At 40.6% G+C, this 27,896-nt stretch overlaps 1 protein-coding gene across 5 annotated transcripts in view; it reads right to left on the reverse strand.

Annotated features, from left to right (window-relative positions):
* The window catches only part of VPS13B (vacuolar protein sorting 13 homolog B), a 353,019-nt gene that overhangs the window by 57,750 nt on the left and 267,373 nt on the right, over positions 1-27,896 (reverse strand). For all 5 annotated transcript variants that reach the window (XM_081919663.1, XM_081919665.1, XM_081919662.1 and 2 more), the window contains exons 37-41: positions 18,096-18,298; positions 15,372-15,579; positions 14,886-15,070; positions 5,293-5,489; positions 729-910 (exon numbers count right to left, since the gene is read on the reverse strand). In XM_081919663.1, the coding sequence (XP_081775789.1) occupies positions 729-910; positions 5,293-5,489; positions 14,886-15,070; positions 15,372-15,579; positions 18,096-18,298 (975 nt within the window). The remainder of the gene's footprint in view (positions 1-728; positions 911-5,292; positions 5,490-14,885; positions 15,071-15,371; positions 15,580-18,095; positions 18,299-27,896) is intronic.

Here is a 27,896-nt window from a genome sequence, read left to right on the forward strand (position 1 = left end):
AGCAGCTTCTGCCTTTTCATTATTTACCATTTGAAAAGTCAAAAATATGGAAGTGCGTGCACAGCTGATAAGGGGAAGAAGGCATACATTACTATCTTCAAGACTGTACATATTAACAATAGCAAAACTTGTTTTTCCAATATTGAGTTGTTAGGTTGTGTTTTTCTTTTTAAAAGGCTCAACAACTTCAGTAAGAAACCCTATTTTTGAAGTGTGCTTAGTTATTTGCTCATCTTTCCTGGAAAGCATTATTTGATATCAGACAATCTAACGAAATTTCTTGGAATAAATTTGACATTAACACAGCAGCACATAGTTACTGAACAAAAACAGATGGGACTCCCCTTCCCCTTCTTTTTAGAGTAACAAACGAGCTTCCATTGCTTGGAGTTTGCTTCATAATTTCTTTGATAAAGGTGGATGTAAAAACTTCCAGCATCAGTGCAAGTATGCTGGCAAGTGGCTGAATTGGTTCTATCAGATGGCCCAAAATAAAGTCAAGGGGGCACTTGTGACCATTAGCCAGGACTTTGAAAAGGCAGCAGCGCCTTCTGCAGATACTGGATCCCAAAACACTCTTTCCTACGCATTCTTGCTTCCGATAAATGGTTGCAAGTTATCTGAGCATATGGTTCCAAGAAACTGCAAATATAAAGCAGGTGGGGTGATGAGGAGGAAATGTAAAAACAACAGTTACGGTTTTCTTCTTGTGAGTGTACTACACGTACCTGTGCCCAACTGATCCAGATGGTGGCAAAGGTGAAGTTCCAAATGAGCAAACTGAATTGAAACGCCAAGGGCAGGAACAAACCAAGGGGTAAAACAGGAGTCTACCCTGGTACAGGCTGCTAGGGCAGTAGGAGTTACAAGCTGATCACAAGCACTTTGAGAGCCCGATTCACTTTCGGAGCTGTGGCAAAAGCAAAACAAAACATGTAAGTGTATTATTTCAGTATACCCTGGTGCTTATCATGGGATTTGACCATTTGCAATGCTGTGTTTGGGGCACAAACACTGAGCAGACCGTGATTATTTTGGATAACCACAGCGACACAACTGGGGCACGAACCATTTCTAGGGAAGAGTTTGCAAAGTTTTCTAAAATGCTAGCATATCTGAACAAGGAAAGTACTCTTGAGGAGAAAAGGGTGAGGGGAACAACCTTTCAGCAATTATTAAACACTTTTTCATAAATGTCTGAACATTTATTTCAACACCACAATACAGGAGTTTTAAAAATGTAACCAGAGCCTATCACTTAAGTACAAACGCACTGCACACTTCTCAAGCAATACTGCTCTTCTTCCTATTTGCACTTAAATTGTCCTCTAAAAATGACTTCCCCAAATGTGGAAAGACCTAGATTTTAAGATAGAAATCTAAAGCTGTAATTTTACCATTAACATACTATCCCATTACATTGCCTCTCAGTAACTATTTGCAGTGCCATGAAATGCTTCCAAAAATTATTCAGCAATCATTTTCAAACATCCACAAATCCCCTCAATGGGGCTTATTTCTAAGTAGTCAGGTATAGGATTCCACTGTAAATGTTATATAGCAGGGGTAGCTAACCTGTGGCTCTCCAGATGTTTTTGGACTACAAATCCTATCAATGCTCACGATTAGCAATGCTGGCTGAGGCTGATGGGAGTTGGAGTTCAACACCATCATCTGTTATATAGGTTAACATCATGGTGTGACATACACACACATATTAATTCTTTCTAATTGGTAGCAATCATCCCTGTTCTTTTTGTTTGGAGATTTAAATTTGTAACTTAATAAAAGCAAGGATAAGGTAAAGGTAAATGACTCCTGGACAGTTAAGTCCAGTCAAAGGCGCTCATCTCACTTCAGGCGCTCAGCTCGTTTCAGGCCAAGAGAGCCGGCATTTGTCCACAGACAGCTTTCCAGGTCATGTGGCCAGTATGTGCGGTTCTGGCACAATGGGACACTGTGACGAGTGCCAGAGCGCATGAAAATGCTGTTTACCTTCCCACCACAGCGATACCTATTTATCTACTTGCACTGGTGTGCTTTCAAACTGCTAGGTTGGCAGAAGCTGGGACAGAGCAACGGAAGCTCACCCCGTCGCACGGATTCGAATTGCTGACCTTCCGATCGGCAAGCCCAAGAGGCTCAGTGTTTTAGACCACAGCGCCTTAGGGCTGCCAAGGATGTGCACAACTGGAACACCATTACAGTATACAGTAAAGAAGAGCAATGCCATACAAGGGCATTTATGCATAAGGACAGACAGAGGTAGGGTTACTGATACGCTATGTGACATCTTAGAAACCTTTCGGCTTTTAGGGGCAAAACGAAAAGAAGTCTGGTAAAACCTGGGTCACATTTACACCATAAACTTAAAGCACTCATACTACCCATAAATTTGGGGTTTGTGGGTTCTTTGGAGGATGCCATGACTATGAAAGTAGCATACAAATGCTTTAAATGGTGTGAATGCTACCTTAACGAACCCTTTCCTTTCAACTGCAGAGAGTAGGAGAGGATGAACTTTCACAGTGCAAAGCCCAGTAGCTCAGCTCCACTTGGAGCTAGTTTACTTTTGACAGTAGAAAGAAAACCCAGAGGAATAGCATTAGCGGTTGACTACCAGCAGGAGTGGCATCTAAACGGTAGACCCAGTATCTCATTATCTTTGTCTTAGGGCATACGTATTTACCTTTTACTTGTGCTAGGTCAGGGATGGGGAGTCTATGGCCCTCCAGATGCTGTTACAATTCAACTTTCACATGGCCAATGCTCAGTGAAGATTCAAGTTGCAGTTCAATAACATATGGAGGGCTACAGTACTGTGGGACTTCAAAATATATCAAAGTATATATGGAGAGGCAAGAGGAAATTTTTGACACTTTGAGAAGGAATAAAAGGATACCCGTAACTGGCTTCCCAATTCCTAGGCCTGCAAGTATAATACAGCTAACCTGATAAATTGATACGCAGCATTTCCTCTTTCCAATTTTAAGTTGGCAAAACCACATGCATCTCTCTTTTCGTAGTTCTAAGCAAGTCTAACCTGAAATCCCTCTCCCCAGCGCTTACAATGAAATCCCACCCCCTCCACCTCATGCAGAGGCTACCCTCAGTTTCCTCGCTGCTCCCCTCCCTTACTATTTATCAGCCTGTCTTCTTGCTGGTTAAATCACACGGGCTTTCTTACATTACAAACACCGGTATAGCTGTTTAGGGACTAAAATTATAGTCACACTCCAGAGTCCCTATACTTATCCTGCACCATCTCCTAATGCCTCAAATGTACCTTCTGAGTCATATTATTCTTTTGTCAATGGAAGTAAACATTTATGCTTTTATTTTTCAATTTAGGGAACAATGAATATTTTCCACATCATAATATTCCACATAGAAATAAGAAATTATAGCAGGGCTATCACTGTCAAAAAAAACCCTTTCAGATAACACTTTTTAATGAAATCTCAGGCACAGTGATAAATCCCAAATGAACAAGAATTGTGACTGCAATTCTAACTGCTTTGATAAGGGCAAGGGGTTGGGGGAGCACTACTGAATTCCACAAGCTTTTTGCTCAATTCTCACAGAGTTCACATTTCTGTGGTACTAAGCTGACCACGAAGGTAATTTTGCGAAGGTCCCACATTCAGAGGAATTAACCTTGTCTGAAACACTTAACTTCTCAGTGATGAAAATGCATTCCTTCACAATTAACATCAAGAAATCATTTCAACCTAGTATGATCAATGGAAACCAGATGTTTAATACTTTTTATTGATTTGTTATCCGTTTTCTTCCCTGAATTATTCACACACACACACACACACGACAAAAAATATGCAAACTCCACTCTCCTAATTCAACTGCTTTGTTATTTTTTGTGTGAGAATGTGTGGATGGATGAATAGACATGTATGTATGTATATTTACTTATTTGTAATGATTTATATCACCCCTTCTACACACCATTCAAGGAGGCTTACATTTAGAAACATTTAGAAAGTACAATATTTTATAGAAGTAAAAATATGACACACCTACAGAGAGAGAGAGAGATTCAGCAAATAAAATAAAGACATAGAACAGAAAATTACCTACTGGGGTCACAAAGAGTCGGACACGACTAAACAACAACAACAGTAAAACAAGGGTATGCTGGAATTAAAACGTATTCACCATTTCACAAAACAACAGCATAAGGGAGGATCAATCAAGCCTTGTGGAGCAAAGAATAATATAATTTCAGTGCAACCACTGAAAAGACCTTTGTTGCCATAGTCAGGACACAGAAAAGGACACAGGTAGGCTGGTACAGGAGGTGGCAGCCCCCAATGTATCCTGTGCCCGATACAAAGGTATTCATGACACTTCAGTGGGAGAGATTAATAATAAAAAAAACTTCTGTGTTCCTGTGTCCATTCTAAGATCCAATGTGGTGTAGTGGTTAAAATGTCAGCCAAGCCTGGGGAGACCTGGGTTTAAATCCTCCTTAGGGCACGTAGGATGAGCCTGTGCTTTCAGACTAACCAAGTTGTTTTGGGGATAAAAGCAGGAAGGGGGGGGGGGAGAACCCTGAAGTCACTGGAAAAAGAACAAGATTAAATTATAACAAGCAAGCAAACAAACAAATAAGTACCAGAAACACAGTAATTAGGTTGGACAGGTCTTTATCAGGTGTGGCTGCTCTGTTGTGAGGTTCAGTCCCCATATGGGACAGTTGCATATTCCTGCATTGAAGAGTTTGGATTTGATATCCCGCTTTATCACTACCAGAAGGAGTCTCAAAGAGGCTAACATTCTCCTTTCCCTTCCTCCCCCACAACAAACACTCTGTGAGGTGAGTGGGGCTGAGAGACTTCAGAGAAGTGTGACTAGCCCAAGGTCACCCAGCAGCTGCATGTGGAGGAGTGGAGACACGAACCCGGTTCACCAGATTACAAGTCTACCGCTCTTAACCACTACACCACACTGGCTCTCATTGCAGTGGTTTGGATTAGATGATCCCAAGGGTTGCTTCCAACTCTACAATTCTATGATTCTATGTCTAAATTGGTATTTTGGAAATCTTTGCCCAGTTATGTGTTTTGACCATGCAGATTTTAGCATTCTTCTAGTCTTGCAAACCGGCATACTGAAGTGTTTGGTGTATTAGTCAACTGTCAGGCTAGCAAGCTTTCTTGCCACAAATAATATATTGTGGGAAGAGTCAATGGCTTTCTTTGCTTTGGTGACCTACTTCTGTGACCTGATACCAGAAGTTATGCATTTCCATCAAACAACTGCAGTTTTGATTACCTTTGGTCATCCCCTGCATTCTGGCTGCTGTTCAGGACAATCCTCCAAAGATCTGAGGCTACAAGCTCTTTTTGGTCAACCATCAAGTTGATATTAGGCAGTGGCAGCTCACAAACTTTGCTTTCTGATAGGCTGAATTCTCTGAAAGCAACAAATGACTTCTGGAGCTCATCCCAGTATTCCAAACTGCAGGGAATCTGTAAAGTTAGCAAACAAATCTTAGTTGCTTGACATTTCTTGACAAATATAAAAACATGCGTTTGTAGCTACACTACTGGTTTATTTTAATTTTAATGGTAAATAGCCAAGATATCTCTTCAGCCATATCCTTAACAGATTTCTTTTAATAGTTTCATGTTAATATAGCTGGCATTGATATAGGTTTTTATTCAATTCAATGGGGTTAGGATACATCTCCAGTTACTACCAGACAATTTGTACAAACACCCCAGGATCACACAAAAACACATTATGAACAGATATTAAACACTCTAAAACACAACTGAATTCCACCATACATCAAGAATATATTTTCCTAAGGCATTGATTAAGTGACTTAAATTTTCTGTATAGCATAAATACAGTTGGAGACAGAAAGTATTATTTCCCAATGTACATATGTTAGTGATCAGAACCTATAATAGTAAGCAGCTAATTATCCACTTGGGCCCTTTTCAGAAAGGGTGTGATCCATCCAAGAAAGGATATTCCACCTCTCTTAAGCCACAGTGGAAACCAACCATCAAAAGTTTGTTCTTATCTAGATACAGCATCATCTTGTTAACTGCTGTACAGCCCCCTACTGTATCTAAGCACCAGTTTAGAAATGTCACAGCTACTACCAATTCAGATTATGAAAAGTAGAACATATTGACAACACTAAACTCCAAAACTCACCAATTTCAAATTACTATTAAGCAAGGGAAGTGGCAAAACAGAGTCCTGTTAAGCTCTACACATTCAATCCTATGGAAAGGGCAAATATCACCCACCAAATATTTCACCAAGTGATCCAATATTGTTATAGATTTGCAGGGGATCCCCTCCCCCTAAACACTATAAATTAATAAATTGTAAAATTTTGATTACTTGACTGGAAGATTGGAGGCCAGTGAAAAAGTACAGGCTAAGCTTCCTACCGGGACACAGGTGGCGCTGTGGTCTAAACCACAGAGCCTAGGGCTTGCTGATCAGAAGGTCGGCGGTTCAAATCCCTGCAACAAGATGAACTCCCATTGCTTGGTCCCAGCTCTTGCCCACCTAGCAGTTCAAAAGCATGCCAAAAAGCACAAGTGGATAAATAGGTACTTCTCCGGTGGGAAGGTAAACGGCGTTTCCATGCGCTGCTCTGGTTCACCAGAAACGGCTTAGTCATGCTGGCCACATGACCTGGAAGCTGCCTGCGGACAAATGTCGGCTCCCTTGGTCTATAGAGCGAGAAGAGCGCCGCAACCCCAGAGTCGTCCATGACTGGACCTAACGGTCTGGGGTACCTTTACCTTTAACCTTCCTACTCTCAAGCTCATGTGATTACACACACGAGAAATCAGTCAAATAACAATTGGGCAGACTGCTACTGCACTCAGGCTCTGCTTTTGGGCTTCCCATAAGCGTCTAGTTAGCCACTGTGAAAACCAAAGGGCGATTGGGGGGCCAATGTCACACGCATGATATCAGGACGTTGGGAGGAACTGGGTTAGAGCCAAATGCCGCATCTGCACAGCTTCAATGGCTGGTAGCGCCTCCTCCTGATGTTGCCACTAGCTGGAAGCTGCTGCTTCAACCCTCATTCCCCTCCACGGCTGTAACATGGTCAGCTCTGTTATTCACCTCTGCACTTTTGGGATGGTGGGGCAGCCCAACTCTGAAAATATAGGGGGGTGCAAAAGGGCTTGGTCTTCTGGACCTGGCGCCCCAGCTGGGAACAGAATGCTGAACTAGATGAGACTTGGGTCTGTTCCAGCAGAGCTCTTCTAATGTCTTTATGGAAGGTTAACTAGAAGAAGGCCTTAAAAAAACACACCAACCCGAACACACAGCTATTAAAAAAGCAAAGCAAAGATTTATTTTCACATAATCTTTAATTTTAATATGTGTGAAACATAAAAGCCCTCATATGTTAACAAATATACAAGATACAGTGAAAATGTAATATGCTGTAAAATAAAAACTGCACATTCATCTTTTAGTGATCCCCTTTAGGAATGCTAGTTAGATTCTGGGAGTCGGAAAAATATCAAACTTTGCAGTGTGAAATATTTAAGAGTGATTTATAGCCTGACACCCAAAGGCCTAGCAAGGAGGAAAGTCCCACTGAAATGCATGGGGTTTACAGTGGCTCAGAGCTTTGGAAACTGGATTTGGCAATTTAAACTGATTTAAACTCTACATTTCTAAGCATATCACATTATTTGTCCTTGTGGGTGGATGGGGGTTATTACTAATGGCCCGGCTTGGTAAATATAAAGGAAGATGACTGCTTTGTGCAGTAGCAGCTGCCAAAAATAATAGTTTGAAACTTGGATATCAAGTATATCCCACAAAATGACTCATGGGCAAGGGAAGTGAGGATATTAGTTGCACTAGAAAGTGTCCCATAAGAAAAATAAAATTGTATTCCTTTTGTCTTCAAAATGATTAATACTCTACCTACATTTCAAATAATGCTCACCTCCTGGGATGTTGCTCCTACCATTTCCACAATAAAAGCAAGGAAAGTACCCTGGCATAGTGCCAATAACACACACACACACACACACACACACACACACACACACACACACGCAGCCAGAACAGAGCAGCTCTCTGAATTCCACACACCTCAGTTCTCCATGTGTTGCATGGGACCCAAGTTTATGAATGAAGCTGAACAGAAGTAGTCAAAGGCAGGGCAGGGCAATGACGACAATGACTTGGCCTCCTACTACAAAGGTGGGCCAAGAAGCTGCTACTGAAGCCTACATGCTCTTGCATGAGGGGACAGTGGGTGCTAAAGTCTAAGTAAGCTGGGTGGCCTGAGAGTCCTGACTGTATGTAGCTCCCTGGAATGCTAAACAGGCCACCTTTGGTGTGGATGAGCCCTCAGTGCCTGAGTTTGGTCATCCTGATAGAGGCTAGGAGAATAGGAGGTCTGAGACCCTTTTTATTTTGCTGCATCTCTTCACAGCTTTTGATATCATCAGCCATAGTGTATTTCCAGTTGTCACCTGCACTGCAAAGGAAAGCTTTGGCCTCCAGCTGCTGGCCAGCTTCACTTCCCCATCATGCCTCTTGGACTGACGGCTGAATTTAGGGGTTTGGGGCCCGAAAAAACTGAAAGAAGAAGGACAGCTTCCACGGCTTGGGGAAAAGTGGGATGGGGAGGAGAAAATGGGGGTGTGCAGTATAGGTATCAGGCTGCTACAGAAGAGACTGGGGGAGGAGAGTTGGGTGCCCTATGGATGCTGCATAGTGGAAGAATGCAGGGTGGGTGGGTAAGTGTCAGGTGGGGACTGAGGGGACAAAGGGAGGAGAGCAGTGCATATATGGAAGTGGCAAGGGGGGGGGAAGCAGGGTAATGCAGGGCTCAGGCAATTCATTTCAGAAGTTCCTAATTCACAACTTGTTTCCTGCTTTCCTTAGGGATTCCTATTCCAGAAATAACTACTGTACAACAAAGCATACATATTAGAGTAGACAGAAAATACACACATTTGTTCGTGAGTGAACTCTAACTTCTTACCAAAGCCATCTAAATAAAAGAAGCGGGGGAAAGTATTATCTGCAAGAAGTCAAACTACAAATTTGTTTTAACCCAAGCTTCTTCCTGAAAAGAAAAAGCTGCTAGTAATCAATATATCAGAATGTCCACCCACCCCTCGTTTATTGCCATTTCCCTTATACATTTCTCTCTCCCCCCCCTTTCACATACACACACACATACACATACACAAATGTAAAGAAAACTATTTGATCTACATTTCGTAAGTGTCATTTTGTGTGTCCCCTAGAAGCCAATGTTCTTTTTAAAAAATCCACAGTATTTCCCTCAAGTGAATGCGCCACCTGAACATCACTTGAGTTCCACTAACATACCTCACAGTCAGTGATTAATTTGTAAAATGAGAGGTGCCTAGTTCCATGACTGTCTGTCTCTTATCTGAAAGCTTTACTCTTTAATCCTTGAATATGCATGTTTGTTTGGTTGAGAGAGAGAGAGAGAGAGCGCACTCAGCATAATTTATGACACAATGCAAAGCCACTAAATTTCTCCAACAAATTCTGAGACTCAATGAAAAAAACCCATGTAAAACTATATATTGCCATGCATTTGCTTATTCTAGATATGGAGGTGACGTGACCCAATGGAAGACATGATATGTTCCTACAAACTAGACGCCTTGGTGAACTTGGCTTCAGTGGGAGTTGTTCACATATAATTAAGAACAGGACCTCTGCCTTAAATAGACTCTAATGTTAAAAATGTTCTCCTCTAATGTTAAAAATTAAAATAAAACAACAACCACCTCCTGCATTTTGCTTCCAAGTCATGACCGTTACATACATCAAGCAGCTAGTATATACTCTATACCCATTCCACTACACTTGAGTACATATTATGTTCTATAAAATAAACCATAGACACTCAGTTATATAGCTGAAATGCCAGAGAAGTCATGTTTGCATGGGGGGGAAATATAGTTCTCTTTTTACATTATCTCCCCGCCTTTTAGATGACTTTAGAAAGAGGCTTCTATACATCTTCAACTAATAGAAGCCATAAAACCCCCTTTGTAATATTGGAACCAGTTGAGAAACCACAAGTATTCAAATGCAGGAAATCATGATTTTATAACATTTTAATGTGATCTACTCTTGGGAAAAAAAGTTAACCAAGCCCTATTTCTGTTCAGGAAATATTCCACTGTACAGTTGTAATACATTGTGGTACGGGGTACAGCTGCACGCTTTTCACCTGTAATGCCCCACTGGTATTGTGGCTTTGCTGCATTGCATCAAGATTGCCTTCCTGTCCGGAAAGCCCTCTAAGTACAAACAAGACTCTAAGCTGAGGTTTTATTTTCCCTTGGTATCAGAATATGGTAATTCAAGAGCCCTGAGAAATACTTTTTTAACCTTTATGAAGAAATATGCAGCATTCCTTTATTTTTAGGGAAAGCATGTGGCTGGCTTATCTTATCAATTCATCAAGCTACTAGGTTTTAGAGCAAATGCAGGTGTGCTGTGGACTGCAATGTGCTACAAAGAATGGATTTATTCTCATTAAAAAGGAAACAAACAAACAGATATTTAAAATATTGGTTTCATGAAAACACAGAGAGAACAATGCATGAAACATGTGTGCAATATATATATATATATATATGAGATAACATGCTGATAAGACTCAAACCAATTTCATATGAGGAATGCCTCTCTTGTCTTTTGTTGTACAAATACCCTTGGAGGTCACTTAAAAGTTTGACTGCAAAGACAGACAGAAAGGCGTTGTACAAATATTCTGCTCTTAATATGTACTGCTTGGCTTTGCAACCGATGGATGCAGAGCTATGTATCATACAGAGCTATGGAAGCACATCTCATACTGAACTGCTTTCATAGGTACTCTACATATCACCTTGAAATGTAGATTCAACATGCTAGTAGGCATTTGCTTGTTTATTTAGCTCTCAACTAACTTTGGGGAAGAGAACATCCCGTGCTGTGCAAACAAATAAGAAAGGCACTTTAAGAAAGACAAATTGATACATAATGGATTGAGGTCAGACAGCAGTAGTGCTTTGTGGACTCTCTGTATGGATATTTTATCTCTATAAATTGCTCTATAGCAAATCAGTCCATTGCTCCATCTAGCCTAGTAGACAGGCAGCAGTTCTCCATCATATCAGGCAAGAGTTTCCTCTTTCCCAGCCCTGTTACCAGAGATCCTTTAACTAGTGGTTCTGGGATTGCACCCAGCAATAACAGTGCTGCTAAATTGTAATTTTAGCACTTTGAGGCTAAAATGAAAGCATTCAAGATATAACCACAGGGGCTTCAAGCACATAGCTCTAATTGGCAGATACTCTGATGCGGCAGTTGCTTGCAAGCTTGAGAGCTCCCACAGACATACAAATACTGCCTGCATTCTATCTCCATGTATGGAAAAAAAATCACAAATTCATCTAAGAAAACATCTTGATGTTCGGACATCAGAGGTTGGGAACCTTGCAGCAGACAAAATTTAGCCCGCTGTCCTAAGGTGGTTATGTTGGTGAGAAATTGAGGCTGTTTTAACATCCATACCCTAAGCTCTGTTGGGCTTGGAGGTCACTCTTACCACCCCCCACCCCACCCCCATTGGGAACAATACTGTAGGAGGGAAATCACTGTCTGGGGGGGCATTAGGGGACTGAGAAGGTCTTGGATCCAAGCAATTCTCACTCTTCCCACAGAGTACCCCCTTCAGGGGCCCAGTGACACTGGAGATCTGACAGCAGTTGTGCAGGGGTGTTAGGAGGTTTTTAAGGTGACACCAGAGCTACTTCTTGGATACTGAAGAGGGAGACCTGATATATTCTATGGCCCCTGAGATGCCCACCCAAAGGCCATGGGATCACACCCTTAAGATCGAAAAAGCTGTGTTCATTTCATTTACCTATAAGAAGCTGTGGTCATTTTATTTACCAATTAAAATGTCAAGAGAAAGAAATTACATAGTCAAAAAAAATCTCTGTTTGACCAGTTTGCTATAACTAGCATTTAGAACAGGCTAGTGTTAGTCTTTGCTGTCAATAATTGTGACAGAACTTTTGTATCTTCCCTTGCTAATGCTATGAACTTAACTCACTACCTTGTCATGCCCAAATTATTTGGATTTCCCAAATACTTGCTTCTGAAATTTGAGAAATGAGTCAAACATCAGTAAAAATTGTGGTTTTCCAAAAAGCCCTTTTCCCAGCCTCTCGAATGCCAGCTCAACCTTGCAGTCTCAATGGGGAATGCAAAACAAAAAGGAAATGGAATCAGCCAAATATGAGGTATTTTCTGTTAAAAGGAAAAATTAATGCCTTTGACGTTGATCATAATTAGTTTCCTGTTGACTGTCATGTCAAATATTTCCTGAAGTTATGACTTATAGTAAATCTCAAGCCAATTGCTCTAAAGCCCATACTTCCTTTAGCCACTGTTTTAAGGAGCAACTAAGTATTTGAAAAGCTGTCTATTTATAGGGTAACATAGTGTTGAAAATACCAAACTCATAAACTCTTAGTGAAGGAATACTTTAGACAAGCACAGGCTTATTGATGCACTTAGACAATAAATCTGCCCTAAATGTGATCCATTCATTTACACCTAAAAATTCCAGTGATACATATAATGAAATGTATAATGAAGATCCAGTGGGGCTTTCCATTCTACACCCCCCCCCAAACCACTTGAGATCAGATAACCTTTCAAAACAGCATGGATTTATACTGTGGAAGGGTGGGAAATGGTAGATCATTTTCTGCTCATGCAAAACCACATTGGGATCCAAACTCTTTATTTTATAGCTCTGACACATTTAACTTTTGTTTACTAAGTTTCCTTTCCCCTCCCCTTCCTCTAGATTCCCCTGTGTTGAATTTTAGACCTTAAGCTCTTCAAGGTAAGGAACTACCCTTCTGTTCTGTATTATACATATTGCTGGAATCAAATATAAAAAAGAAAACAAATATTGCTGGATTCTTGCATTTACTTCCGAAGTTTGGGCTGATTAACTAAGTTTTCCCTCTACTGAGTCTCAGCAAAACTCTTATGCTCTTCTGATAATTATATAATGTTTTGCTTTTTTCTTCTTCCTAACAGACACTTTTTCGAATTGATGAAATCTGGCTAAATCAAAGAGTTCCTGACATTTGTTAAAACGAACAGTCCCCCCAAAAGGGAGAAAAAGTTCAAGCCATTTGAAACTCAAAGATAGTCTAGCTGGAGAGAACTCACTTGGGACCAACAAAAGCAATTTACATGTCATGCGACTAAGTTGCAGCCTAAGCTTGCAACTTTAATGTTAAACCTACATTGGACAAGAAGCAAAATAAATTTAAAAATGGTTTCTGGTTTTTATATTTCATCTGCAACATTCTGAACAGGACCCCCCCCCCCCAAAAAAAAATCTGGGTACAGCCATGTCATACATGGAGTTGCCTGTGTGAGAACAAATAAAAACTGATATTTTCCATAGCAGTTCCTTACTTCTTGCTAAGACAGCCCACCTAATACTGGAGGAGCATGGGCTTCTTTGTCCTTGCTGAAATGGGGACAACCCTGGACCTCTCAGGAAAGGCTACTATTGTGATTACTATTTCAATTTATCGGTTGTTTGATGCTCTAAGTGACTCACAATGAGTCTCTAAGTGACTTACAAAATTGCAAGAGAATAAAACATAACATAAAAGAAAAAAACAATATTCTTCAATAAAAGCCATACAATAACTTTGTTGTCTGGGCAGCCAAGACCGCTATACACATGGCCCAGGCTTGCCCCGGGGAGGTAACTTCGGTGCTGCTAACACAGCAATTTGACCACACCCCCAGAGGCACACTCCATTGTCTCTGAAGACAGACAGATGCCAACTCACAGAACAGACTCAATAAAACAGCAGCAAAGACACAGTAATCCATCAAATGCCTGGGAGAAGAGATATATTTCTACCTGGTGCTGAAAGGATGTTAATGATAGTGCTAGGTGAACCTCACTTCGAAGAGCTTTTCACAACTGAAAAAGCCCTTGTCATCCAGTGAATCTTCCTCAGAGGGGGGATTTGGGCCTCAGACAAAGACCAAAGGGTCCAAGTGGGCTCATGAGGTGAGAGGCTCCAAAAGATACTGGGCTCCAATATATCATGGCTTTGGTTTCCAAAGCTTAGGGCTTTGACTTGGTTGGGAAACATACAAGTAGCCTGTGAAGCTGTGGCAGAATTGATGTTATATGATTAGCCTGCTTCAAGTCTGCAACAATCAGCAGCTGCATTCTGCACTAGCTGCAGTTTCCAAACAGTCTTGCACTAACCCATTCATGAGGTTTCCAGAGCATAGATTACTGCAGCCAGAATTTTCCTGTCTAGATAGGCTGATGGCCCCAAAAGACCCTAAGCAGAGTGACAACGGTGGATCTATGTGGACCCCCAAACTCCATGGAAATATTTCATATGTATGAACAGATGAAATAAATACACTGATATTTGTTAGCAAGCACCCCTTTGGAACTCAGGCTTTAATCCAGGATTCTGCACAGGTGTTTAGGATTGTCTCTAGGTTAATTTTAAGCAAGTTGAATAACAAATCTGGTCCAGGCCATAGAGTGGGAAGTATGTGACCCTATAGTCTAGTCTTGATGCTTTTCATTCCCTGTAACATTATGTCTGTAGAGAGTTTTTCTTATTATTTTATCAGGTCTATTCAAATCAAAAGCTTAAAGCAAACTTTAAGCAATTGAGAATCAACAGTTTCACTCACCCTAAATCCCTTGTACCCTTATAAACCAGAGACGTGTTAAAATATATATAATAAATGACCTCCCACCAGCACTGTGAAAATATACTTTCCAAAATAACAAAAACCCTACCCACCTGAAGAACATCTCCCAGGTCTGCAGTACTGATATCAGGATCTTCAGTGGTGTTAAAGGGAACAGGAGTGATTCTCACAAGCGTGAGCACTCTGGGTTCTGGGTATCTCCATAACATCATTCCTGGGTTATCCTCTGTTTCATTGTAAAACACAACTTCATAGGCACTGGGTAGTTTCTGTGCATCTATCAAATTAGAAGGGGAAAAGCTGTAATTGGTTATATAATTTCTAAAAAGGGAGCATGCTGGTTTATGAGACCAAAACAGTTAAAAACAAATCTCTTAGGATCAAACAGAGGGAAAATAAAAAAGCAGTTTCCCTGAGTTTTAAAAGGTCATAGTAAAATGGAAAGAAATCAAAAGGTAGTTTTCTACCAGATGCTTCTTTAATTACCAAAAAAATGCTGTTAAAGGAAAGTGATCCTTAATAGCCTACTACTGAAATTATTTTGTTATTGATGTGCGTTTTCAAAATGCTATTTGTACCTGTATCTTGTATGTACTGAAACAGGCCTGTTCGCAGATCGTCTGACGTATGCTCTGTTTTAGAACTCTGGCTCCTGTCTGTAGGACTCTGCACCAAATGTGCTTGATCGGTGCTCTGCCCGTGCATCCTGCCTTCTTGGACAAGGTAACTTTGCAGAAGTTCATGCAGAAGAAGTAAGCAGTTCAAATGCTCTTGTCCCCAAAAAACCTTATAAAAAGAAAGCTAAATTTAGCAACATTTAAGCACTTTGTGTTCAGCCATTCATGAAGCCAGCTTAATTGCTAGCAAGTTTATTCTAGGAATTCTCCAGACTTATCAGATAAACAGGCTCGAGCATCTTGAAGGGTTTAGAAGTTTAGACCCTGGCCCTGAAATATTTAAAAAAGCAGAAGCTATTTATAGTGGCAAAGATTTTGAGTGCAAGGAACTAGCAGCAGGGTTTCTTATGACAGCTCACAGTGAACTTCCTTAAATCAAAGAAAAATAAAACTTATACCTTCCAGTAGTAGCAAGCAGAAAAGACAGGATTCTTGGCTTTGCTCCTCTGCACAAAGCAGAGGTCAAGTAGAAAGAGACAGAGGTCTATGATGGGATGTAATACCCTTTAAAATTAATCAGAGAACCCTCAGAGAAGAAGAAAAATAAAAGAGGCATAGCCTTTTGTCAATCAACTTAATGGAATACAGATATAGAGAAGACACTGGGATCTTCCTTGTGGTATATGTTTGGGGAAGGTGAGTAGGGGCAAGCTGATCCTCTGCTATGTACAAAAAAGGAAGAAGATAGGATGTCGGGGAATTCAGGAAAACTTACACCATAGTAGTAATACCTCTGCTGTTTTGTGAAATATATTATTCAAGTAGGCACCCCTGCTCTGTACATGACACTATGTGGCTTAGATTGCACAGATAAATCTACAGGAGGATAGTGGGGTCTGGCCTAAGGGTATGGTTGCTGTCATTGGCCACTTTTTAGAAATGGTGGGTAAGAAAAGGAAATTGAAAGGAATAAGATTAAGAATTCAGGAAGAGCCTGCTGGATCAGACCAAAGGTCTTTCTGGTCCAGCATCCTGTTCTCACAGTGGCCGCCCAGACTGCCTGTGGGAATTAGGGTGGTGTAATAAGAAAACCTGCTGTAAACGTGGCTTCCATATGAGACAGAGAACGTGCCCAATCAATCAAGGTCATATACAGTTGCTAAAACTAGCACCTGCAATTTGTTCAAGGCCTCTAAAGATGAGGAGGAGGACGACAAAAAGTATTACAGAAATGTAATGACTTTTCTAGTGTTCAGAGCTCATCACGTAAATTCTTTCTGTAATCCTTACATCAGTCGTACTGTGTATAATAAATCCCAGCAAATCATACATCCTACTTCTCTTTTAGTCTGCATCCCATGGCTATATGCCATGATGACTATATGCTGCCTCCAGGTTCATAGGGAGCAGGCCTCTGAAAAATCAGCTATTGGAGGTCAACAGAGGGAGGGGTTTATTGCTCTCTGTTTATTTCTCTTGTGTCTATTCTTAGACTGCAAACTCATTGGCACATGGATTTGCTTTCTCATTCTTTGTAAAGCACCATCTACAACAGATGGCACTATATAAAGAAACAAACAACCCACACACCAACAATCTTGCAAAGGAAGTCACTTTTACCCCCAATATAGCAAAGGAATGGGGAGCAGATAGTGAGGTCCCCTTAAGAATACATGGCTGAGGTAAAAATTGAAAAGGAGACTTCCAGGCTCAGTGTCTTAGCTGCCACATTACACCAATTCTACCCCCATGCTTTTCTCCCCACAGCAGTGACATTCAAACTGAGGCTCATGGCTAAACTCTCTCTTCACTTGGCTGCATCTTGTGGTTAGTGGCGTTGAGAGCATAAGCACAAGTCCCAACTTGGCAGCAGTCGAAAGGACTAGCAAGGAGCAAGGCAGGAGGCAGCATACTTGCACAGTCCTGCTAAGCCAAGGTTTGCTTGAGCATGTGGTAGAAACTAGGCCGCTGTCTAGCAACTGATAGTCTTCGTGTTCCTCCTCCTCTCTCCCAAAATACCTAAAGTAGCTACAGGTTGCAGAAAGTGTTTGAGCAAATAGGTCGTGTAATCTGCCCAAAGGGCTGCTTCTGTGAGTTGACATCTTTACCAACACCCAGCCTCTGCCCCTCTGCAGCTCCTGCCCCTTTTCTCTGGAAATTGATCTGCGGTTCAGGTACTATCAAATGCCAGATACCAGGAGGCTCTTAAGATCAATGGAACGTCTGCTTCTGATGGTTGGCACTTTTTAACAACAAACAGACAGCAACTAGGCTCTGGAACATCTGCCATGTTTAGTCACTAAACGTTGGATTCTTTTCAAGTTAGGAGAGGTTTTGTAAAATGAATATTAAAAACCCGTCACAATCAACACTACGAAGTGATTCCTGTGAATGTTTCCAATATTGCTATAAGACTGGTGTTTACTTATTAGAGCTGCAAACCTGGATCATGCTTGCATAGCACAGAGTGCTGAAGAGGGTTTTGCTAGCAATTGGATACTTCCTAAGGGGCACTCAAAGCTGAATGTCAGTTTTCACACACACACACACACACATTTTTTGGGGGGGTACACATGGTTTAAAATGTTCTGTAATCTGGTATGGGGGGTCTTCTTCATGCTTCTCAACTTAACACCGTTCATAGTTAAACAAATAAGAATTACTCAACATGATCCATATACAAACCTGCATCAGTCCACCTCTCACATCAACATAGACTTTTGGAACTGACAGCTCTGGACCAGGATTACCACTGTGTTTACACCATTTGGCTTCTACAGCAACCGAGCAGCAAACAGGTCCAACCAGAGTTCTGCTTTTTTCTTGGACACTTGTCTTAATTAGGATATCACTGATGTCAAGCATAAATGACGATCCATTAATTATTCCTAATGTTCAAATGGACAAAAAACATATCATTACAGTTCGTTGTGTGCACAAACCCATTTCTTAAATACATTGGTATCATTTTCTTTCATAGAAAGAAAGGTCAATACAGTGGTACCTCGGTTTAAGAACAGTCCTGTTTACGAACAATTTGGTTTACAAACTCCACAAAACCGGAAGTAGTGTCCTGGTTTAAGAACTTTACCTTGGTCTAAGAATGGAATCTGAGCAGTGGAAGGGCACCGGCGGCGGGAGGCCTCATTAAGGAAAGAGCACCTTGGTTTAAGAACGGTTTCAGTTTAAGAACGGACTTCCGGAACGGATTAAGTTCATAAACCGAGGTACCACTGTAGGTCCATCCATAGCTGTGCATAAAACAGTAATTTTTACCATTTGTTTTATTTCATGAGCAACTAATTAATATTATATGAAAACACAAGGCAACTTACAAAGAGAACTTCTCATTCTGTATATTTAAAAACACAAGGGTAATATTTATGAAAATATTACTTGACTGGAGAAAAAACTAGGCATCAAATGCAAACGATTCTGCGGCAAAACCACTTCACTTATCGTAAAAGGTTTTTCAGGCACTTACATACTCAAGTCATCTACTGTATGTCCTTGGACTGTGACTAGAAAGAGCTAAGGATTCAGCCTTTCCAGCTGAGAGGGAGCTTAAGAAATGTGATTTTGTCTGCCAAGTTGTTAATACAATGCATAACGCTACACTTTGAAAGACAGAGGCCAGTTCACATGTAACAACACTAAGCCAAAACCATGGTTAAACATGAATGCAGGAGAGTGTGGGTACTCAGAGTAAATTCTCAGCTACTTAGCTTCTCCCCTGCTCTACTGTTGCTGCAACTACCAGGAGAAAAGCCATGGTTTGACTTTTATCTTATATCTGAAGCCAGGCTTGCTGTTTGTTTCACTCTAGACAAACCACAAGCTGTACAAAGCTTTGTTCTTGGATCCCACTGGATCCCAAGCCAACCCCACGGCTGTCATTTGATGGCACTGGGCCCAAACTAGGCTGTCACAGCAATCTGCCTGCCCCATATCTTCTTTCTGGGCTACAGATGTGATGGCGGCTCTGCTGCTCCATCACACATTGCTGGGCAGCAGCTGCAATGTGGATTGTTCTGTAAATTATTACTTGGTGATTAAAGTACCTTAGAACAATAATATGAATTCAAGTTCTTAATCCTCTTCCAGAAACGAAAACAAGCAAGAAGGTAAGAAGAAGGCTCAAACGCTCCTTGCTCTCTACCTCCAGTGCAGCAACTTCCGGTTTAAAAACAAACTGGAGCAAACTCAGCTTCATTTAAACCATGTGTTTACTAACTTCAGTAACAACCAGGATCACAAACAATAGCATGATCCTGGCTTCTTTCAACAAACCGTATCTTGAAATTCTTAACCAGAGTTCCTCCCAATTTCTACATAGCCATCGACATTAACTAGTTTAAAGCAGAAAACGGATGCCAAGAAAAAAAGAAAGAAAATTAAAGAGAACATACAGTTACATACAATTTACATAAGCTAATAGACCATTCTCTACCTTCTCTTCACTGAATATATTTTGCCACTTTTGTAATTCCTGCTATCAAAATAAATTGCTATATGTAAAAAAGTAACATAACTATTTGCAGTTAATGTTTATAACATCTTGAAGTGGTTACACTGCTAGATATAATGTCCCAAAATTATTTTATCTGAGCAAAAGATTGCCTATAATTCCATATACTTCTATTGTAGTTTGAAGTCCTGCACCTATTTCCCACCCACCCACCCACCCACCCATCCACCCATTCATCCACACTTTAGGAGATTAAATTGTGTAACACTGGACTTAAGGATCAGGGAGTCTTCCCCTCCACTACCAACTTTGCTATTCATATTTTGAATTATCGTTGTGAATATTAAATTTCGGCATACTTAATTTGTAACGCTTAAGGCTTATTTTTCTAACGTAATTTAATATTTATAAAAGATGAAAGATTAAGAAACACCTAGGGCATACAACAGACAGCTGTTTTGGAGAATGGGATTTTCAAATGTCTGCTAAAAGAATGAACTCTAATAAGTCAAAACTCTATCCCATGTATAATGTAGACACACCTGTGTCAAATATGTGCTGGGGGAGGAAGAAGCAGAGGGATTTGCTTATGAATCTTTTTTAGAAATTAGGAAAAATTGGTCTGCTTCCTTAATGTAAATTTCCAAATGTAACTATCATGCCAAGAATAATTTCATAAATGTATTGAGTTATTGCTCCTTAAGAATAAGGTTTATGTTACTGAACAATAATGTGCACAAGACATTTTTTTATTTTTTGGCAATGAATATTTGCACAAAGCTTTTACTGAATTTGATAGCAAGAATGGAAAAATCTCAGGCCCCAAACCAAGTGTTGCTCAGGTGCCTCTGTCAAAGAACATCTGTACATGGATTACAAAATGGCGCACATGCCAAAGCAAAGCCACACAGGCACCAGATTCACACTCCTCACAGAGACAGTGCAATCCTAATAGGGGACTTCTCTTAAACTGCAGTTAAGAGACCCAGAGTGGACCACAGGGTCACATAACACAAGAAGTTGCCCTATACTCTAAACGACCATTGGCCAGTGCAATCATCCCTCTGCTGTACAGGTGTGAGTGCCAATTCTTGTGTAGGGAAAACAGCATCACCAATGTGTGAGAGGCTGATATAAATAAAAATAGTAGGAAATGCAATGGAAGCTACCTTCCTCTACCCACAGCTAAAACACAACTGTGCACAAGCGCAGTACATGCCTGACTCACTCAGGTCCTCTGTCATAAAAAAAGATTTGGAAACAGGCTCTTGACTATGCATGTTCAGGGAAGGAAGCAGGCAGCAGGTGAGAATTCTATTATGCCAACCTATTGCTGCCTAGTCACTCTCACCTGAATGGATTTCTCCGCACACTGGGCTAGTGGAAAATTTTGAAGTGCAGGAGCTCATGGTGACAATTTTCATGACTGCACCACCAAAGAGGGACTAAAAATGCTACTTTCTAAAAGTAAAGAACCAATAAACCTTTTGGTCTTTTAAGATAGCGCAGAAGAGGCTTTTGCCGGGTAAATGAATGAAACTCACAAGTTTTCAGCACTGGCAACCAGTGCTCCTGCAAGTGACATAATCACTCCTGCAATGAAAAAAGTACTGGAGGTATGCACCCTCATGTCCCTGCTCTTCTATGCCACTGCCCTCTTAAAATCATGTCACAAAGGGATACATATATCCTTTGTTCCTTGCATCTAATAAAGCTTCCTGCCTCAGTACTTAACCTTTTAAGATCTCATTTGGACTCTAATGAGGTATCTGAAGAAAGAGAAATGAGAGAGGGAAATTACCCCCATTTCCTTCCCTATGTGCAGTACTCATTGCAACAAAATTGTTACCAGGTCGTTCGGCTGTTGCCCATGAACATGCAACCCTTTAATATCAAGATGCAACCTGCATGTGTCTTTAGCTAATAGCAGAAAGCTACTAAGATAAGAGCAATGCAATGTTCCAGAGACAAGGACCTTCCTCTTCAGCCCCTTTTGGTCCACATCTACTTCTGAAAGGTTTATTTCTGAGGACCAGCAGGCATTTTTTGCAATACAGAATTACGTAATGCAACCCAAGCACCTTTCACTGAGCTAACATCTCCAAAGTTAGTTTCACTGCTTGTAATAAATGCAGCTATGGCTACCCAGGGATCCTGGTTAACCAAGTCCTACCATCACTTTTATGGGAGTGGGCCATAAAAGCTGAGGCCTATTACCTATTATTTAAATCACCGTTGAGCCACAGAACCACCCCAAAACTTTTCTACTGCCCTAAACATCAGCACGTGTGACCAGATGGGTGTGCCCACAATCCCTTGTGATGTTACCAAACTGTCTTCTAATGCTGAAAGGGATCCCGGGACAAATTCTGCTTCCTTGGCATAGCTGAAATTGTCACTTGGCTTGCTTGGCCCTGTAAAAATATTATACCACAAAGCCTGATCCAAGAAAAGCCTTGTATACTTTTCACCAAAGGGCATATCTAGAAGCCTACAACAGCATCAATGCTGGAATATACTGTATTTTCAATTAGGTGGGATAGTGATAAAGAGACATTCCAAGTGGTATGAATTTCATTCAAGCCCCAATGATCTATAAAAGAAAAAGGCTCTATGAATTTCAAGCAATGATGATTTACATTGTGCAAAAGAACTGCACTGGGATGCAGGACAATTTTGAAATGTATTCTTTTATTTTAATCTTACTAAGAGCCAGAATTTTCCTCAAGGACATTATAACTTTCTTCTTCAGCTGTTCTGTTCCGTCTTTGAGGTGAAATAAATCTTGCTATATAAATCACAGCGCACCTAATGAAGGGGAATATTCAGTCAGAAGTCACACAAAGTGCAATCATGAGAGGGTTAACGGAGTAAGTACTTTAAAAACAGCTGAAGACAGACAGCTATGAACATACAGCAAGAATAATGGTGAGTGAAATAAGGCATGGGCTTTAGTAAAGCTTCTTTCAGTGGAGCATCACATTCAGAGAAATCTCTATAGGCTGCCATGTGTGGACAAACGGAATTTGCATCCTAAAGGAAAGAAGCGCAGAATACCAATGGAACATATATCTGTGTGCCCAGAGTCTTATTTTAGGATTTCTAAGCACCTGGTTGAATTACAAAGTATGAGCTGAACTTATAAGGTTACTTTCCTATGACTGAATAGCTCTGCTTGAAAAGATGAAATGAAGTGAAATTCCCCTTCCCACTCACCCAAAGGACTTTATACACCTTCCTTCGGCCTCCCTCAAAAACCTACCGTAGAATTTGTTCTTGCCTTTAAACAGATTAAATCATGGCAACAATTTCAACTCAACCTGATATGGCAGCTCACTGAATCAATGTATCTTCGCAAACGACTGTTGTAATATCCAGAAGTTAACACGCTCGGCTCGCATCGCCGCTTGCTGTGCCCTCGCATACTTTTCAGGGAGCGCAATAATTTAGCACGAGGAGCAAGCAGTTTCACGACTTTTAAAAATAGCCCTTCAGGAGACTAATAAAAATGAAGCACTTGGTTTGGATGATGTTTACAAAATGCTGCCAGCCTTACATTGTCAGGCTCTGCTTTGATCTATAATAGCAGTCGGATGTACCACCGTGCTGATGGAGCAAGAGACAATCGGGCTTCTTTACAACGAGGCTTCTGTATGTCATTATAAAGATTAGTCTGGGATGACATATGTTAGCAAAGAATATCCAGGTATTCTTTATACAGCTGGAAATGATTTAGGACCACTTGACAAATCCGCAAGTCTGTGGATGGATACTATCCAGAAGCTGATTTGCATGACAATTACATCAAGACTGAATTATTAAAATCCTATAAAACCAAAGGCTGCCCTCCACCATTTGACTTATTTATCCTTGTTGAAAATGAGATATTAAAACATGTTGTACAGTGATAGTTGAGAGGAGCAAATAAGTAAGGGCAAGGGTCTTCTATTCGCAAACAGCAAAATTCCAGTGGTTCATGTATTTTGTATTTCCCCCAGGGTATTTGAGTATACATACATACATAAATAATTATATTTGTATGTTATACTGTAAGGAGGAGGAAATCTTAGAACACCCTTCACCTTTCCATTTCATCCTCTTGCAACTCTTCCACAAAATCTATAATGCCTTCAAGCTACATCCTGCTTGTTTTTGGTCCACAAGCAAGACGAATAGTAAGCCTGCTTCATTCCCATTCCACAGCCAATACTAGCCGCCACTGCCTGTGAATCCCAGTTAATGGGAACCACATGGGAAGATTGCTGTTGTGTTCAATTCCTGCTTGCAGGCTTTCCATAGTTGGCCACTATAAGAACAGGATGCTGGACTACATTGGCCATTGGCCTGATCCAGCAGGACATCTCTAATGGGCTTATGCTCTTAAAACTAATGAGGGATAAAGGTAAAGGTAAAGGGACCCCTGACCATTAGGTCCAGTCGTGGCAGACTCTGGGGTTGCGGCGCTCATCTCGCTTTATTGGCCGAGGGAGCCGGCATACAGCTTCCAGGTCATGTGGCCAGCATGACTAAGCTGCTTCTGACGAACCAGAGCAGCGCATGGAAACACTGTTTACCTTCCCGCCAGAGCAGTACCTATTTATCTACTTGCACTTGGACGTGCTTTCGAACTGCTAGGTTGGCAGGAGCAGGGACTGAGCAACAGGAGCTCACCCTGTCACGGAGATTCGAACCGTCAACCTTCTGATGCAGTTATTTACTCCCTGAAAGGGTCTCTGGTCACTGCAAGTGCTCAAAGGAAGCGCTGTCCCCATATAGATGAGTTCTTTCTCGGATTCTCCCCTATCTAATTTTAAATGGTCAATGGGGTTTCAAAAGATTATGCAGAGACTCACACACTTGAATATTAAAAGATGAAAGAACAGAGCTGTTGAGCAGGTACACCAGTTAACAGAAATTGTGTGCTAAATGGAATGACCAGACCAACACCATCAGCAAAGAAACAGAAGACATCAAGTTAAGTGAAAATGCTAGCAATGATCGAGTACAATGAATTAGACTACTGGATTTCTCATTAGTGTGAAACAGAGTCTTGTGATGGTTCATTCTCCCCAAGAGTACTATATTTCTGCATTACCAATTAACCATTCTTCACCGAGAGAGTTTTTCAGCATTGTATATGGCCACATGTGGGCTCTGTAAAAACACAAGATGTGTTACCAATGGTAAACAGAAATTAATGACCTTGAACAGACCAAATCCTTGAATTCATCATTAATGTATGTCCCTCCTGCATTACAGCAGCTCTGGCAGCTTGAGCATGTATTTTCTTCAAGTACTTCAAACACAAAGAATTCAGGAACATCTATTACTTTAATCCATTGCAGGCAGTGCTTGATTTAACTTTATTGGCTGTGCTGGCGGTAGTGGGATATATATTGAGGGGCAGACAGCAATGCTCTCTTACGCATCTTTTCAAAAGGGCTTAATTATATTTTATAGCCTGGGCCAGGAGTCCTGCTTGTTTTGTGTCTAACAAGGTTCAAGTGGAGTTCAGGCCAGTGATGAATCAGAAGCAAAGTCAAAGATGGTTATCTTTATGAAATGAGCTCATCTCCATTTAAGCAAGGCTAAGCAGGTACATCATGTTCAATACTGAACACTAAACAGCCTGGAAATCACAAGATAGCCAGTGATTTGATAATTTTTGATTTATTTATTGTTTCAGCAACTTGGTTCACAGCAAATACTGCCCTAATTCTGGACACTTTTTCACCTTCAGTCAACTACTATTTTATGCATAGAATTATCTACTAAATAAATGACTACAAGAATGCAGTTCAAAACAATTTAGCCTTATGCTTGAAAATAGTATAGTAGTTTATTACTACCCAACTGGGAAGTAAGGAAATGACAATATGGGAGTGGTTGTTAAATTCAGTTCAGACAGAACATTTTAAAGTAGCAATACCCCTAAGTACACTTTCCATTTTTCTGTAGGGCAAACCCCTCTTAAAGCACGTGCAGAAAAAGTTTCTGGAAGATTGTGTCCCTAATCTCGGGAGTCTCCCTTCTATCTTCTATTTACTAGATCCCAGCTGTTCCAGCAAAGTATAACTTTACAGCTAACAATATTCTGATAGTAGTTTTATAATAGTAAAATATAATGTGTCAGGTCCAGGACTCCACCGTACCGATGTCATGCACAGCACATACATCAATTTAATAAACAAAATGTTCCTTTCTCAGAGGATATGCGATTACATCCATTATGAATGTAACAGTAAGGGGGGAAACGTTTTGAAAGGAACAAAATAGTTTAAGATCAGTCCATCTGAATGTCATCCCTGCTTTGCACTTTCCTAAGTGAACTGGCAGGTGGAACTACAGTTTTAATGGGCATATATCTTTTGAGCGTTTTCTTTCCCAAAATCAGCAAGCTACAGTTAATTTGTATTTATTTGGGGGGGGGGATAGGACATGCCAGTTCATCAGTAGCAACTCTGAACTCTATTATAAAGTAACAGTAGGGAACCTGACCAGGATTAATAGTGGTACTCAGTCCTGGGATTAGGTGGTGTCTGATTTCATGGATTTTAGGCCATCTGTTCTTCCCTCCTACATTTAGTTCTGCAGAACTATAAACGCACCTCTACCTCAGGGACTATAGAAAGGAATTAGAATTGTTCTGCTTTTCATTATCACAAGATTCAGTAACTCATTTCATTGTCAGGATAATCCCCTTTTACTCTTTCTTTTGCGCTTGTAGGGTATGCCAAAATGACAAATAAAATCCCAGATGTTAGAGACCTGATGAGGTCTCCACCTTTCCTTGAGTGTTGTGTTTAAGCTACTTGGGACACAGTGTCAAAACTGACAGGACCCTGATGCCTACACCCAATATTCATTACGGTTCGTTAGTGATTTGTATAGCTGTCTACAGGCTGAACTTCCACTTCAATCCTCGGTGGCCATTAAAATGTTTAGTTTGTCCTCTGGCTTTTACTGACAAAGAATTCATTTCCTATTGTTCAAGTGTTGGAAAGAGTTTACAGTTCTTTCTAAAAGTAACAAAGGTCTTCTGGGTGCTGTAAATGGATTGTTACTCTAGCATATTATTTTAGGTAGTCAAAATTAATTTGATGTTTTATTTCTCCTTAGGCTAACTTATAGATCTGAAGCATCCAAGGGCCATTGCAACATCTTAGTAGACTTCTCTCATGAGAACCAGTTAATTCTCAGTTGGGGAAGAATGTTTTCTGCTCAATACTCATCATTAACCACTCTGATTTCTAATATTTTGCAAATATTTCCACTGCACTACATTTTGAAGAATTTTGAAGAAATTCAGACTATTTTTTTTGTTTGTGTTGCTGAATATTTAAAGATAAAATATCACACACAATAAAAACCACAACAGATGTTATTCTGAAGTGCAGCTATACAGTTCACTGCATTTCCTTCTCTAGCCATTTGTTGTTTTAAATGGATCCTTTCACTTTGCAGAATGCATATATCACTACTCCTTCCTTCCACCTCAAGACCATTTAAGGACTGTTTGCAAAATGTATTTATAGTTTTGCTTGCATAATTTTGAGGTGCACAAAAGGAAACTAAAAAAAACAAAACCACAACCCGCCATTTTTAGAAGGTTTATACCGTATAAATATTTTTATAAACAAACACCTAACTTTAACCACAAACTGGTTATAAGCAACACCTTAATTTTCTTTTATCGTGACGTATCTTACTTGGCTTTACTCTAAACTAAAAAGGAAAAAGTTCCAAAATGCTCCAACCTTTCCTCATAGTGGAAGTGGCCTAGGACCCACCAGTGGGCTATAGGCCTCAGTGTCACAGCCTGTCATGAGCCTCTTCTTCACTAGCCTGCCGCATCTCCTAGCTGTGCCATGGTACTTTTGGTTAGACCACTGCCAGAACCAGCTACTGCTTGCATGCTGAGTAAAGCTGGTTGGATTACAGAGTTTTTAGGAGGGAGTGGAGGAGGGGGAGGTCTCCCTACTCTGAGGGGAAAGGATAAGAGGAATTTTTGAAGAATA

The sequence above is a fragment of the Podarcis melisellensis genome, assembly GCF_964234715.1.
Source record: "Podarcis melisellensis genome assembly, chromosome: 7".
In the NCBI taxonomy this organism is placed as follows: Eukaryota; Metazoa; Chordata; class Lepidosauria; order Squamata; family Lacertidae; genus Podarcis; species Podarcis melisellensis.